The 14,772-nt window shown below is 38.7% G+C and overlaps 1 protein-coding gene across 1 annotated transcript in view; it reads left to right on the top strand.

The window, feature by feature from the left end:
- The window catches only part of col28a1a (collagen, type XXVIII, alpha 1a), a 40,677-nt gene that overhangs the window by 17,303 nt on the left and 8,602 nt on the right, over positions 1-14,772 (top strand). The window contains exons 10-27 of the mRNA XM_044139290.1: positions 75-119; positions 3,957-4,010; positions 4,106-4,174; positions 4,286-4,354; positions 6,174-6,242; positions 6,333-6,401; positions 6,492-6,560; positions 6,648-6,716; positions 7,480-7,548; positions 7,628-7,699; positions 9,062-9,130; positions 9,697-9,768; positions 11,292-11,360; positions 12,858-12,926; positions 14,123-14,191; positions 14,283-14,351; positions 14,488-14,556; positions 14,663-14,731. Coding sequence (XP_043995225.1) covers positions 75-119; positions 3,957-4,010; positions 4,106-4,174; positions 4,286-4,354; positions 6,174-6,242; positions 6,333-6,401; positions 6,492-6,560; positions 6,648-6,716; positions 7,480-7,548; positions 7,628-7,699; positions 9,062-9,130; positions 9,697-9,768; positions 11,292-11,360; positions 12,858-12,926; positions 14,123-14,191; positions 14,283-14,351; positions 14,488-14,556; positions 14,663-14,731 — 1,209 coding nt within the window. The remainder of the gene's footprint in view (positions 1-74; positions 120-3,956; positions 4,011-4,105; positions 4,175-4,285; positions 4,355-6,173; positions 6,243-6,332; positions 6,402-6,491; positions 6,561-6,647; positions 6,717-7,479; positions 7,549-7,627; positions 7,700-9,061; positions 9,131-9,696; positions 9,769-11,291; positions 11,361-12,857; positions 12,927-14,122; positions 14,192-14,282; positions 14,352-14,487; positions 14,557-14,662; positions 14,732-14,772) is intronic.

Raw genomic sequence — 14,772 nt, 5'->3', positions numbered from 1 at the left:
TATCAATAAACTGTTGTGATAAAGGCTCACTGAAGGGCAAGGAAAAGCTTAGATATTGTTTTGTTTCTCCACAGGGTGTGGCTGGACCTGCTGGATTAGCAGGCCATAAAGGAGAGGAGGTGATGTCTAAATAATATTACTTTGATTAACAATCTTCATATGTGGTTGCAAATTATTAATAGACAATCCAATACATTCCAGAGTTGTGACTCCTGGATGTTGAATTTAAGCAGGGTTTGTTGATATACGTGATAATTAACAACCTTTGGATTTAAATGGACTTAATAAAAATCAACTTATACTTTCTTTAGAATTGAGTTGTATCATTGTTATCTAAACAAAGCCCAAGATCACTGTTCTATGATTTGCTCACATGTTTTGCATAATCTTTTGTCAGCACGCAAGTTTCAGCTGAGCACAGTAAAAAAACAGACTTATGATCATATCTAAAGCAATAGTGACATGTATATACAGTTAAAAACTGTATTTTTTTGTTTTTGTCACAGTTTTGTGACATGAACTCAGATTAAAGTCTTTGTTCTTGCAGCAGTTCTGAAATAGACCCCCTCAATCCTGTGCAGTGCCTTCCACAGGATTGTGGAAGGCACTGCACAATCATGGCTGGACAATACAACCAAAATGTCTTTATGTCAAATTTAAATCATTATGATTCATATAAATAATTAAGATGAAGACAGCAGCACTGGGATCAGAATGAAGCAGCTAAATTATTCACCTTTGTCAGCTGTATTAAGAACAACACATTTCATCATTTGATCTTTTTAATTTTGTAGTGTTTTTTTGTACAACTAAAGACCAACTTATTTATTAGCTTAAATGCCGATACCTGCTTTGTGTGGAGTCTTAACGTCCCCATGAGTCTGGTGCCCTCCACCTCACCCTCCACCCACCATATCCAGTCTGTGGGGATTTGGATTTTGTGTTACCAAAATGTATTTATGTAAGTTACTTTTAAAGCCTTATGATTCATATAAATGTTTTAAGAATTCTCTGATCATGTTCCGTAGGTATTTAGTCTTTTATTTCCTTATCCTGAGTTGCGTATTCCTTGTCGATGCTGACTGTCATTTGAGTCACCAGAGCTACATGTTGTTGAGCCTGGGTTTGTTCGAGATCCCACTGGAAGTATTAAAAAAGCTGAGTTTTCTTACCTCTACCAGTTGTCTGAGTGGCATTCTTCTATCTCTAACTAGCATCATCTTCTCTGGTCTCTATATTCTCCAGTTCCAATGAACTCCCATCTCACCTTTGAATCTCATGTTAACCAGCTCTGCTAAATCTTCTTCAATAAGTTCATAATGTTGCCAAACTAGGACTCCACTCATCCTACCAGATCAAACTGTAGCATGCCTTTGAGTCTATTAGACTGGACTGTTGTAATGCACAGCTCCTTACCATGTGTTCCAAGAGTCTATAGAGTCTCCAATATGTCCAAAACTCTGCAGTTAGTGTGTGAACATGTGAACATGTTACTCCTGTCCTTCACTGTCCTTCACTCATTTCACTTGCTTTGCATCTCCCTCAAAACTCATCATCATGTATGTATGGAAATGGAACTTCTCCCCCTACAAAACACACTACTGCTTGCATCCAAACTTGATTGGGCCCCATGGGGACAGAGCTTTCCATCCCACTGGTTCTTGTCTGTGGAATGACATTCTTGATACGTTGAAAGCACCAGAACCCAAAGAGTGCTTTAGAAAAGGGACTAAAGACATTTCTATAGTAAAACATGTCAATCTTTTAAAAAGTTTTTTTGACCTGTCTGTAAACATTTTGAGATTTTAGCCATGTAACATGCAGCACAAATAAAATATATTATTATTGTTATTAAAACTCAGCATGTTAAAGGTTAGAGTATAAGACATGACTTCCTGGACTCCTGGCAGTCATTGAAGCAACCATGAATTGATCTTTGTACTAAAAATATTCCAAGGTCAAATGAAACTAGGTCAGCAAAAATGTTCCCAACCAGATTGAGTAAGGATGTTGCTATGTCATTTTTCCTTGTCTTTATGTAGACAAGGTGCTAAAGTGAAGACTTTCTCCAAAAATCATGTTTGTCCCACAACGAGCGGCAACTGAGGTTTCCCTTCCAGCAGGAAACAGACTCATTTGGTTGTGTGGAGTAATTGAAAGATTCCTGTCTGCCATGTGTGCTGCAGACTCTTAGTTCATCTCCTGCTCTGCACTTGTGGAATGTGAGATGTGGATTAGATCTTATCCTGTTCCCAATGTAGCCTTTCTAAAGCAGGGAATCCAAGCTTCCAATGTTTAGTTGGGGTCTTTGAGCAGACTTTGTTCCAGAGGATGAGGATTTGAGCATATTATCTATTCCCTGTCTTTTTAAATGGTTGTTACCCCTTTCAAGGTCACTGAAACAACAGGATTCATCATCACAGTTCCACAATGTTCAGTGTTAATATAGTCTGCCTCTAGTTCCCAGGACTGTTACTTACATCTGCCGCCAAAGCTTTATTTAGGTTTTTTGGTTTGATGTTCATGAAGTATCAAGTCTGTTAGACATCAATGATGGAGTTATGAGAGTTTGATTTGTCTCAGTGAAAACCAGAATGAAACTTTGTTTCTGCTGGTCTGCTCTAACAGAGAGACAGAGGGAGAGCAGAGCAGACGACCAATAACCACAAGACCTCTGTTTTCACAAAAAGATGTGAAAAAGTGTGGATCCAAAATCCCCTCCTAAATGCATTAATACTTTTAGGGATTGAAATTATTTAAAAAATACATTAAGTAAGAAATTAAAAGATATAAAGATCACCAATTGTTCAAAAAAAAGCTCTTCCCAGTCATACTTTACTTAATACAGTCAGTGAGGAACAGCTATCAAAAACTTTGTTTCTGCTAATGGACTTTTAAAGCTAGATATTGGTGATCATCATTTATCATGAAGGAAATATTATTCCACTTATTAATGGGACTTTGCTCTATGATTTTCTTTCTAATCCTGGCTTTGGTCGTTCGGTGGAGTTTTCATTTTGTATGTCTGATTCGTCTGCTGCTTGACTAGAGCTTCCAAACTACCCTAATTTAAAAGTGAGTCAATCCCGGACAAACTCATGTCCGCAAAATGCAGTTTTGCGGACATGGGTTTGTCCGGATTTGACTGACGATTATGTCACTGACGCCAACAAATGTTTACATGCAGTAAGATAAAAAATAGCACCATTCATAAAATCAGTTTAGCTATAATATAAAACACAAAATAAATAATTCGTGATTTAATATTTTCATGACTGACAGGTCCTGGAGGGCAGAAATTGTGCAGCTCTCGTCTGGAGTTATATCCTTCTAAATCCTCCAGGTGGCAGTAATGGCTCACTTTATAGCTTCATCTGTTACACAGGAAAGCAGCCAAGGCCAATAAAATCAAGATCATGGTAGAGTGAGAACATTTTATTGCTCTAGTGAAAGTTTATAGGGACAGCTTGTTCAAAAGGCACCCTCAAAGCATTCCTCAAATTCAAAAATACTTTATTAATCCCAAAGGGACTTAAATAATAACACAGTGTAGAATGTCTCATGGTGCTATAGAAATAAAGCTGTCGCAGTGTGAGGGTGTTGCAGGTTTACTATGAGAAGCTACTAAATGGGTGTCAGGATACGGATAGAAACCATTTTAAAGATGTGAAAAACAAATTCTAGACAAAAAAACACCCAAACCTGACTGAACCTGATCAAAGGCGCAAGAAGGAAAACAACAGTCATAGTACGTTTCTGCACTTTAAGGTCACATTTATCGATTGATTGTTATCTGTAATTATGATGGTCATTTTTGTTTGCGACTGAAGTATTACATGAATAAATTAATTACATTAAGATAAAAAAGGTGACTTCATTTGCTACAACTTGCAAAGAAACCATTTCAGCATGCAGCAACTCTTGTTTTTAAATCTTTGCTATGTTCTGTTTTCCAGGGAGACAGAGGGCCACCAGGAGACCCGGGGCCGGAGGGACCATTGGGGCCTAAAGTAGGAAAATTATTGAAAAAGTCTTGGATACTCTGAATTTATTTTGCTCACAAGCTAAGATGCGATTCAGATCTTCCTGTTTGGTGTTTGAAAAGGGTGATCCAGGAACAAGGGGGGCACCTGGACCCCCAGGAGAAAACGGTGTTGGCTCCCCGGGTCCCAAGGTATTTTATAGATTCTTTCAATATTTGATTCAGAAAGCACTTATTTCTGAGGGCTGGGAAGACGAGGCATGCATTGAAATATCTCGCACCTATAATTAATGACTCTTTCAGGGTGACAAGGGAAGCCAAGGAAGACCAGGTCCACTTGGTCCGATGGGTTCTGGTGAGCCAGGAAGTCAGGTCAGTTGGCAAAAATTTACCAAATTACCCAAATTTGGTTAACTTGGTTAACCAAAGAGAAGAAGAAGAGAAGAATATTATTATTCTCTTTGGAGAGAAGAATATTACTTCTCTCCAAAGTTTCTATTGTTCTCAGCGTTATACTGTTAACACATAACTGTTCTGTGAAAAGTTATTCGGTACAGCCAGTTTCCGGGCTGCACAGTGGCGCAGTTGGTAGAGCTGTTGCCTTGCAGCAAGAAGGTCCTGGGTTCGATTCCTGGCCTGTGTCTTTCTGCATGGAGTTTGCATGTTCTCTCTGTGCATGCGTGGGTTCTCTCCAGGTTCCCCGGCTTCCTCCCACAGTCCAAAAACATGACTCTCAGGTTAATTGGTCTTTCTAAATTCTCCCTGGGTGTGAGTGTGTGTGTGTCCTGTATGTCTCTGTGTTGCCCTGCGACAGACTGGCGACCTGTCCAGGGTGACCCCGCCTCTCGCCCGGAATGTAGCTGGAGAGGAACCAGCAACCCTCCCGACCCCATTAGAGACAGAAAATGGATGGATGGATGGATGACAGCCAGTTTCCTTTGTTGTCACACTTATTGTATAATGCTTAAAATTTTGAAACCGTCTTTAACATGAGGCAAATATAAATTGAGAAAAATCAAATTCTGTTTTCAAATTCTGATTCTGTTTCCTAAAAGAAAAAAGCAACTTGAGTGTTTGTGAAAATGACTTTGTCCCTCAAACCGTATAACTGTGTGAGCCTCATGGAGGTATCACTTCCCTCCAGTGTTAGTGGTAGCTGCCACTGAGTCTCTGCTGCACCATGTGAAGGAGCTCTGCTCCATTATTCTTTGTAGAACTGCTTTAATTCAGACATGTCTGAGGGTTTCTTGGCCTCCGATGTGGATGTTGATAAGGCCTGTGTGGAATTTTTTGGGATATTCAGTAGTGATGGGTCCTGCAACAACCCTGGTCCTTCAGGCTCACTGCCCTGCATGTTTTAGATGTTTCAGCAACACCTGCGTCAAGCCCATAGACCAAAAATCTGTGTCTGTGCACGTATTGCTTTCAGGAAGTCACGTGACCGATACAGGAATTATTTCAAAATGACACTGGCGCGGCAAAACTGCGTTTATAAGGAAGCGAATCTGACAGCGGGAAGCATTTGCCAAAATAATTCTTGATCTTTTACGGTACAGCGTTAACTATGGAGCCTCAAGGCAAACGAAAGTTTTCATAGTTTGGGACCATTTTGATCTTGTCAGAAATTAGGTATTGGTACGGTGGCCCTGAAGTGCAAACCACAATAACATTGACAAAGCACAATTACAAATTACAAAAGCAGTACAACATTAAGGAAAGCACTTAAAACATTTAAAATCCTAATAGGCATGTAAATGGTTGAAAATCACATCATATAAGAAACTATAATAATACAACTGAAACTGAGGGTTGAATATTGTCCCTTTAAATTAACTACTTGCTTTGCTACTTGCTTGTAGTCTTTTGAGAACTAAAGAACTTTAAGGACATTATTATTATTATTATTATTATTATTATTATTATTATTATTATTATTATTATTATTATTATTATTATTATTATTATTATTATTATTATTATTATTATTAGTTTTCCCTCGTAAGTGACTGAACACATATCATTACATGTTCTTACGTTTCTTCTGCTGAGGTTGCTATTTCTTGGAGTTTTACTACTCTGATGAAACATTCATTTTAACTAGGCTTGGTGACCGATTACAGACTGTGTGTAACAATAAACCTCCACAGGAGAATAATGTTTGGTTTTGTTTTGTACTGGTTCTAATGTTCAGGGTCCGACTGGGCCTATGGGAATACAAGGGCCTCGTGGTTTCCCTGGGGACAGTCGAGCAGGACCAAAGGCAAGTTCTCTGGAATTTGTTGAGTCAATCTGAACTTTAACAATTAACACAAGTGTCTGATACAACTCACAGTTTTTCTGTATGTTACAGGGTGGCAGAGGGTTTGAAGGCCCCAAAGGCAGCCTGGGACCCCCTGGACATGGGCACAAAGGTGATAAGGTATAATTAGCTGTGGCTGAACTCGCAGCTCATATTGTATAAAACTGAAAAGCGTCACAGTTTACCATCACATGCCATTCTGACTGACAGGGAGACCCAGGCGCACCTGGGGTTCCGGGTTTGACCGGGGCGCCGGGTGCAGGGGTCCAAGGAGAAAAGGCGAGGCCAACAAAAACTGTACATTCTACACCTCTGTACATTTGGATTTTAACATTTTAAATGTAAATATTTTTCCCTGGTATTTAGGGGGAACAAGGACCCATTGGACCCTCTGGTCCTAGAGGACCTCCAGGGCTGGCAACAGCTGGGTTAAAGGTCAGTGTCAGAATTTAATCTAAAGATTTTAAAGTAGTCAGCATAACGTCTGTCTTTACACCTTTCTGGCTGTCTACGTAAGTAGGTAAGTCAACTTTGTTCATGCAGCACCTCTAAAATGACAAAGCTTCACAGAGTGCAAAACAAACAAGTTAAAGCAACGAGCAAAAACAACTAACGTTGAGTTAAATTAACCAAACAGACTGACACAGTCTGTTTGGTTAATTTTTGTTAGTCTTTTGGACTAACAAAAAACTTTGTTATTCCAAAAGACTAACAAAAGACTTTTTTTAGTCTTTTGAACTAACAAAAAGAGATTCTGGTTACCACTGTATTTTATCTGTGCACATTTGCTAGACACCTTAAATGCATGTAGAACACACCTTGTTGACAATAAGCTTCCAAAGAGCAGCCAGGCTGTTGCTTTGTGGACACCATAAGCTTCCTGAGGACTTCAAAATCACACAGTGATTCAGTTCAGTTTATTTCAATTGTCTCAAACAAACCTTAAGCAATTTTACCAGAGTAACTGGTCTTTTTGCATTTAAAGTATTTTACAAACTCATTTATTTCTTTATTTCAACATTGTGCCTCCTTGCAACCATTCTATACTGCAACTGAAAGATGAAACTGCCAACAAGCAACAAAAATGCTACATTCTTCTTTGTTGCTTCTTTCATGTTTTAAAACCAGAATATAAATAATTAATATATGCTCATCATATCAGTCAATTGCTGGTATTCCATTTTTTTTTCTTTTCCAGGGTGACCAAGGTTTTCCTGGAGAGCCAGGTCATCAAGGAGAAAGAGGCACAGGTGAACCAGGGCCCAAGGTAAAAGAGCCGGAGCTTGTTTAAATACCAGCATGAAGTTGATGGGAACAGACTCTACAGATGGACTAATGATCTTCAGGGCCAGACGGGACCTGATGGGGCCCCTGGGATACCCGGCATTCCTGGTGAAGATGGAATCGAGGGGCCTAAGGTAATTCTGTGTTTTTTAAGTTGACATTCAGACTGGAGGATGCTCATTTTCCAATATTTATTTGTATAGGCAAATTTCCCTTTTAGTGATTATTATGAATGTGTCATGATGAAGAACATGGAAATGTATCTTCTCAAAACACTAAACTAGACAGACAGATCAGATTCATATGCAGCAATAATCATTCAGATCAGTCCAATATAAAATAATCATATAAAGATTATATGTCAATTTCATAAATTTTAAATCTAGTTATTGTAACACAGTGTAGTCCAATTCAATTCATAATGCCAGCTGAGTAAAGGTCAGCTGGTGCCATCGAGTGTTTTGAAACAAAAAGGAGCAAGAAGATGAAACACTGGTTGTGTGTAATTTGATATATAATCATAGTGGTGCTAAATTAACATGAGACAAAATTAAATGAAACATAAGAAATATTTTGTTTCATTTGTAGTGATTCAACACCCACTGCAATGTTTGCTCATATTTACTCTGTTTGAGATGAAGAAATTACACAACAATACCTAAAATACTTCAGTAACAGTAATATTACAATGTTTATCTAGATTCTAGACTCAATTTCAAATATTAGTCAAGCCCCTGATTAGAATTCTTCAAAAGAGCACCCATGGGAAATCTAGATTATTATTATTATTATTATTATTATTATTATTATTATTATTATTATTATTATTATTATTATTATTATTATTATTATTATAGACTAATACTGACTTATTCTGCGGTAGTGCCATTTTTTCATTAATTTCCCCTTTTTTTCCCCCCAGATTTCAGATTGTGTTCAGATTGTGAACACAACACAGTCAGTAAATATATGAGTGCTTTATTTTTAACCTCCTTCTTCAATGTTGTTTGCTACTCTGAAGTTTTGAAGCAAAACTTCATCATGTGACCAAATTTAGACCATTCAAGGAGCTTGAAGAGTTTTGCGAGAAAGTGCATTTCTCTTGAAAAACACACAGTTAAAACGCAGTCCAAACCCCAAAATGAATCTTAATCTTGCTGAATGACATTAATCTGTTACTGTCAGAGCTGAAATGAAGTTTGGCATGAAATTCACATCACAATCATTAATAACTGTCAGGATAAAACAAATAATAGCAAAATAGAAATATAACTCAGCTGTTGTTCACCTGGTTTTAACACAACAGTTTTAGTGTTTTAGTCATTTCCAGACTGGTCAGCTCTCAGCCTAACTTGATTTGTGTCACATCTGGATATCTAGAATATATTCTTTATTTATTTAAAAAACACAGTAAATAAAACAGCAAAAGCCGAATGCTTTACTTTTTTCATGGGATTGTATAGCTTTATGTATTATTTGTTTATTGATGACACCAGGGAGAAAAGGGTTTACAAGGACCCCAAGGGCCACAGGGGGCACCAGGAAGTGGCACATCTGGAGAAAAGGTAACATTCTGACCATCAGCTGTTGAGCTGCAGCTCAAGCTTTAAGTAAGGCAGCAGTGAAGGCTCAGGAAGTAAAGTTTGTCAGATACTCTGGTGCATGGAAAGACAGTTTTCTTTCATATTCTCTTCTTGTCTTTGTTTCTTTCCAATAAGCTAATGTTTCCAGTTCATTGATGTTTCGTCCAAGACACACACACACACACCCCACATGCACACACGCCCACTCACACCTACACAAACATGTTTGCGTGGCTACTTTTGTGGGGACTTTCCATTGACTTCCATTCATTTCTACAACCTAAACCTTATGCTTATCCTAACCCTAAACATTACATACCTAACCTTAACCAAAACTCAACTCACACCTTAGTACTAAATCTGACCCCTGACCCAAAAACAGTGTTTCCCTTTGTGGGGACCAGTCTTTGGCCCCCACAAGTAGCAGTGGGTCCCCACAATGTAGTGTCAGGAAAATGGTCTCTACAAGGTATTACACACAAACACACACACACACACACACATCAATGTGGTGTGTATGATCTGTGATAAGATGTTTAATGTCTCAGGGTGATAGAGGTGACCGAGGATCCAGGGGTCTGTCAGGCTCTCCTGGCCCCGTTGGACCTGCTGGAGCTAAGGTACGGAGAACAGGTCCAATTATTATTATTATTATTACAGAACCAATCATATTCAGCTCCACAATATCAGTGATATTATTACCAAAGTGTTCAGTAGATATCGGTCTTTTAAGGTGTTTCAATGTTTGTAAATGTTTTGGTTTCAAAACTACAAAAATTATTTACATTTATAATGTCTGTGAATTTATCTGTTGAGATGATATAGAAATGACAGAATAAAAAATGCTTCCTGTAGCTGGTTGAAGCATGAAGCTGTGGTGCTGCCCCTCCCCCGCATATTGCACTGCCCTGTTGGTCTGCTGGCTGAAAGAAAGTTTCTGACAATAATTCTCCACTCCTAATTCTCTACAGTTGACACTGGTTCATAAGTGTAGTAGGGAACCTGCAGTTAGTCAGAAAACCAGATTAAATTAATCTGGGCTTGGTTCTCATCCTGTCATCATCATTTGGACTCCAAAGTTCTCTTTTTTATCTCAGGTTTTAATTTAGCAGCTTGATTCTTACAGGCTTAGTTATAATTTGTTCATTTACGTTTGTTTTTAGTTGTTTTTGTAACATTAGTTTCTCTTGTTTGTACCTTCCAGGTGTGCTGTGTTCTGTGTATTGTGTATTAGTTTTCTTTCTTCATATAGTTCCCAGTTCGGTTATCTGTGTTCCATTTATTCACTTGCTTCTATTTATTTCTCGTTTTCCAGCTCCTCCTGTTTCTTCACTAACTTTCTCACCTTGTGAATTGTTATTTTCTATCACTGGGAGTCTTTTGTTATTTTCTGTGTAAGGACTATTTAGTTCTCTGATTTCTGCTCTTCTTTGTGTTTCTGTTCTTCCTCACCTTGTCTAGATTTCCTTAGTTTAACTTAATCTTATTACGTTTCCCCACAACTTCAGCCTTTTAACAACCAACCATCTGCTTGTTCATTAATTGCTGTTTGGACTGGTGAGACCAAAGCGGATTGTTTAATGATGGTGTGCAACCAGTTACATCTGCACAAAAACTAAAATGAATTAGGAAAAAGGACATAATGGTGGTAGTGTGAAGGTCTGAACCTGCTTCTTGTCAAGACTTGGAAGATTTGCCAAATTAGCAGGAACCATGGACTGTGCCATTCACCTAAAGTTTATGCACACTTGTGTTTATGTTTATGCAGCTGACCTTTTATCCTACACAGCTAACAAATGCAGATGCAGCGATGCAGTTAATGTCAAAGCTAATATTAAACTGGTTAGAAGAGGAGTCAGTGGTAACAAGAAACAAAGCGATGAGGGAAGTGCAGAAAGAGCCAGTGCAGCAGAAGAGCTAGATGTTTTCTGAAGAGCCAAGAGCTTCTCCACAGGAGGCCACTTGAGATTTCCTTCAACACAAGCTCTAACGTTCGATGTTTATGAATAGCAGTGGTTTTTAATTCATATTGATTCATTTATTTATACAGATGATCACATCTTTTCTTTTTCCACATGGTCTAAATGGCTGTGCTTGAGTGCTTGTAACAAAAGCCTGTCTGTTTGATGTTTTCCTGGTGCAGGGAGAGCCTGGCAGCTCAGGAATGACGGGCCCATCTGGACCTCCTGGACGGAGCTACCCAGGAACAAAGGTAGAAGAAAACCAGACACATACAGATGTATGTAATGGAATTGAAGGAATTATTTAAGGAGTAAATAGGAGCAAAAGTGGATGAATTCCACCATTGGCTGTCTGCCTGTTTTTCTGTCAGCTGATAGCTCTAAATGTGATACTGCAAAGATTACTAATGAAAAATACAAACATTTTACAAACTTAATTGCAATGGTGTAGATGAGTTCTGGCCTTTAATGTTAATTCAAGATCAAAACTCAGCACAAAGATAGAGGAAAACTATGTTTATATTCAGTTTATTAATATTTTTGTTTATAACGATACATCTTTGGCAGTCAATTCATTTATACGTGAAAGCCTGTTTATTTCCCCTGTATTGATGCCACATTTGAAAGGAAAATGCATTTGTAGATTAAGGAGCAAAATGAATTGGATTTACTGTGATGGTAAGCAAAAAATCCTCTCTAGCTCCAACATCCATTAACAGCATTTTGCACTCAAATGCGTTGATCACATGTTTGATCACATGTCAGAATGCTCTAAAGCAGTGTTTCCCAACCCTGGTCCTTCAGGCTCACTGCCCTGCATGTTTTAGATGTTTCAGCAAACACCTGCCAATTGAAATCACCTGAACTGAAGCAAGCAAACACCTAATAGATGCAGGGTAGTGTGGCTTCAGGACCAGGGTTGGGAAACCCTGCTCTAAAGCAGGGATCCTCACATGCAGGTCTCCAGAGCTGGTACCCTGCAGCTTTTAGATGAGTCCCTGGTTCAACACACCTTAAATGGTTGCATTACCTCCTCAGTGCAGTCAGGCCCACCACAGTTCTGTTAATGACCTGATTATTTGACGCAAGTGTGTTGAAGCAGAGATCCCCGCTCTACTGATGGGTTCAAGGAAACTTTCTGAGCATCAGAAAAATGTCATAATTAAAAACCTTACTTGTTTTTCTACATGATTTCAAACAAATGTGTAGCATATTTCCCATTTCACCAAACAATGACAGTAGTAAAAGCATAGACATGTTTTTTGAATTCAAAATAAGGTTCATATTATTTATTGTTTTACACTTGCAATGATTGTCAAAAGAAACTATTAACTTTGTTCCCTCTGATGTAAATTGAATGTTATGCAAAGCAGGAAGGTGAACTTATCTCAACCATCACTGACTTAATAAGGGCTGTTAGGATTTTTTTTTTCAGTGTTGCCTTATTTAATTTGGTTCCAAAGGACATGAGTATAAATCTTTAGAGGTGAAAGGCCATAGAATCATAACACAGAACCAGTGACAGTCTCATTTACTTCAATTGTCTAACACCCTGACCAAATTGTAGATTTTTAAAAAACATAAATAGATATATTTTAAAGATTTGTCAAGAACAACGACCTTCCCAGTCATAAATAACACTGATATGATAATTTCTGCATTTATATAGAATTACCAACCTTTATGTAGGTGGATTTTGTACATGTCTTTCCTGTCATTAATCCTTTTAGTTTTGTTGTTCCTGACAGGGAGAGCCAGGCCCTGTGGGACCATCGGGACCTGTTGGAGAGCCTGGAGTGGGAATAATTGGACCCAAAGTAATATCTTCACAGATTCTACAGATTATTTACCCATGAAAAACCAAAAAAATTTAAGAGTGATGAAACTAAAGGCAAATGTAACTCAATTTATCCATTGTGCGTTTGTAGTTTATTCAGTATAAAGGAGGTCCAAAACTTTCAAAATGCAGTTCTGTGGCAAACAACGAGGTGCCTGTTCACCGGGGGCCTTTTGCCTCTCCTGCTCTGGTTCTGCCTGTCAAACAGTTTGGTTTCCACTGACTGACTGGTTAACAGGTAAAATAAACAGATAACCATCCCGTACTTACAGAGCTGCCTAAAGCCTGCATATTTATACTAGAATTAGGCATGTCCCAAACAATAATATTTTCTTGGAATTTCTTCAGTTTAACTCAAGTACCTCTACATGTTTCTCTCACAGCAGACGTTTATTCTGTTAATCAGAGCCTAATTTGAAAGGAAAATACATTTGTAGATTAAGGAGCAGAATTAATTGCCTTTACTGTGATTTTAAGCAAATCCAACTAATGGTAAGCAAACTCTACTAATAACACTTATTTAGGTGTCTGAGTTTCATTCTACTGAACTCCACTGTCGCTCTCACTCTGGGTTCTTCCTGGTTTCTTTTGTGTTTTGTCTAAGTTTGCTTTTAGTTTTTTTTCATTAACGGGGGAAATATTGTATATATTATTGTGTATATGTTAACACCAGGGTAAAATACTGCATATATTAAATCTAACTTGAAAGAAATTAAACTTCACAGTTTGATGCCTTGAAATTGGCCTCTGTCTCTTTAAGAAGCTCCTGCTCTTTCCAGTACTCTCCCATCAGCACATTATCACAACAACATCTTCCCATTCTGCCTTTTACAACCGTTCTTATGAGAGTTGGACTGAGCAGTGTTGGTATGATGAGCTCAGCTGACTTGCAGAGTTATTCCTGCAGTCGGAGGTTTGATTTACACTCCATCCGTCTCAGACGTCTTTGGGTAAAACACTTCACCTGGCTTGCCTGCTGGTGGTGGGTCCTTTGACCATCACCAGCAGGCAAGGCCCTGATGACCATCAGTGTGTGAATGTGTGTGAAGCTCTTTGGAGTCCTCTGGACTTGAAGAAGTGCCATACAAGTTCAAGCCATTTGCATTCTTATCTTTCATCTGCAGTAGATCTGTTGATTCATGTTGACATTCTGACTGCTTCCTACTCCATTGCCAGGGAAGCAAAGGTAGTGTTGGACCCGTTGGGCCGCCGGGGCCAAAGGAAGACTCTGTGCCTGGACCTCAGGTAATAGAAGGCCAGTGGGGTGTACTAAAGTCATGTTTTGCTTAGTACCTGTCAGAGATTAGTGTCTAAACATATTTGACTCCATCTCCAGGGTTTGCCAGGTTTGACTGGACTACGAGGAGAAATGGGACCTGAAGGAAAAGGGTTACCGGGAGCAACGGTAAGCTGTGTTTTATAAATTCATAAACTTCAATAAAGTTTGGAAAGTATTTTTACAAACCACTATACTGGAGAGTTGAGCTGCCTATGAGGTGGATGTGGTAAAATTTTGTTGTTTTGTTGACTTTTTTTGACAGGGTGACAGAGGCTTACCTGGTGTACCAGGACCATCAGGACCTCCTGGAACTGGACTTCCTGGGCCAAAGGTCAGAGTGGGAATTACAAAAATGTGTGTCCCTTTGAAGTGTTTCATTTGATTTTTAAAATTCTAGAAATCCATTTAATGGTTTCCTGAATATCTTTGGTTTACAGGGTTCTACAGGACAGGCTGGCCCACCTGGCATGCATGGGCCTCCAGGAGAAGGACTACCTGGACCAAAGGTATGAAGGAAACAGTAATGGGGTCTGAATGAGCCTCTGTG

This window comes from Gambusia affinis, linkage group LG14, assembly GCF_019740435.1.
Source record: "Gambusia affinis linkage group LG14, SWU_Gaff_1.0, whole genome shotgun sequence".
In the NCBI taxonomy this organism is placed as follows: Eukaryota; Metazoa; Chordata; class Actinopteri; order Cyprinodontiformes; family Poeciliidae; genus Gambusia; species Gambusia affinis.
This window is presented reverse-complemented; position numbering and strand designations above follow the sequence as displayed.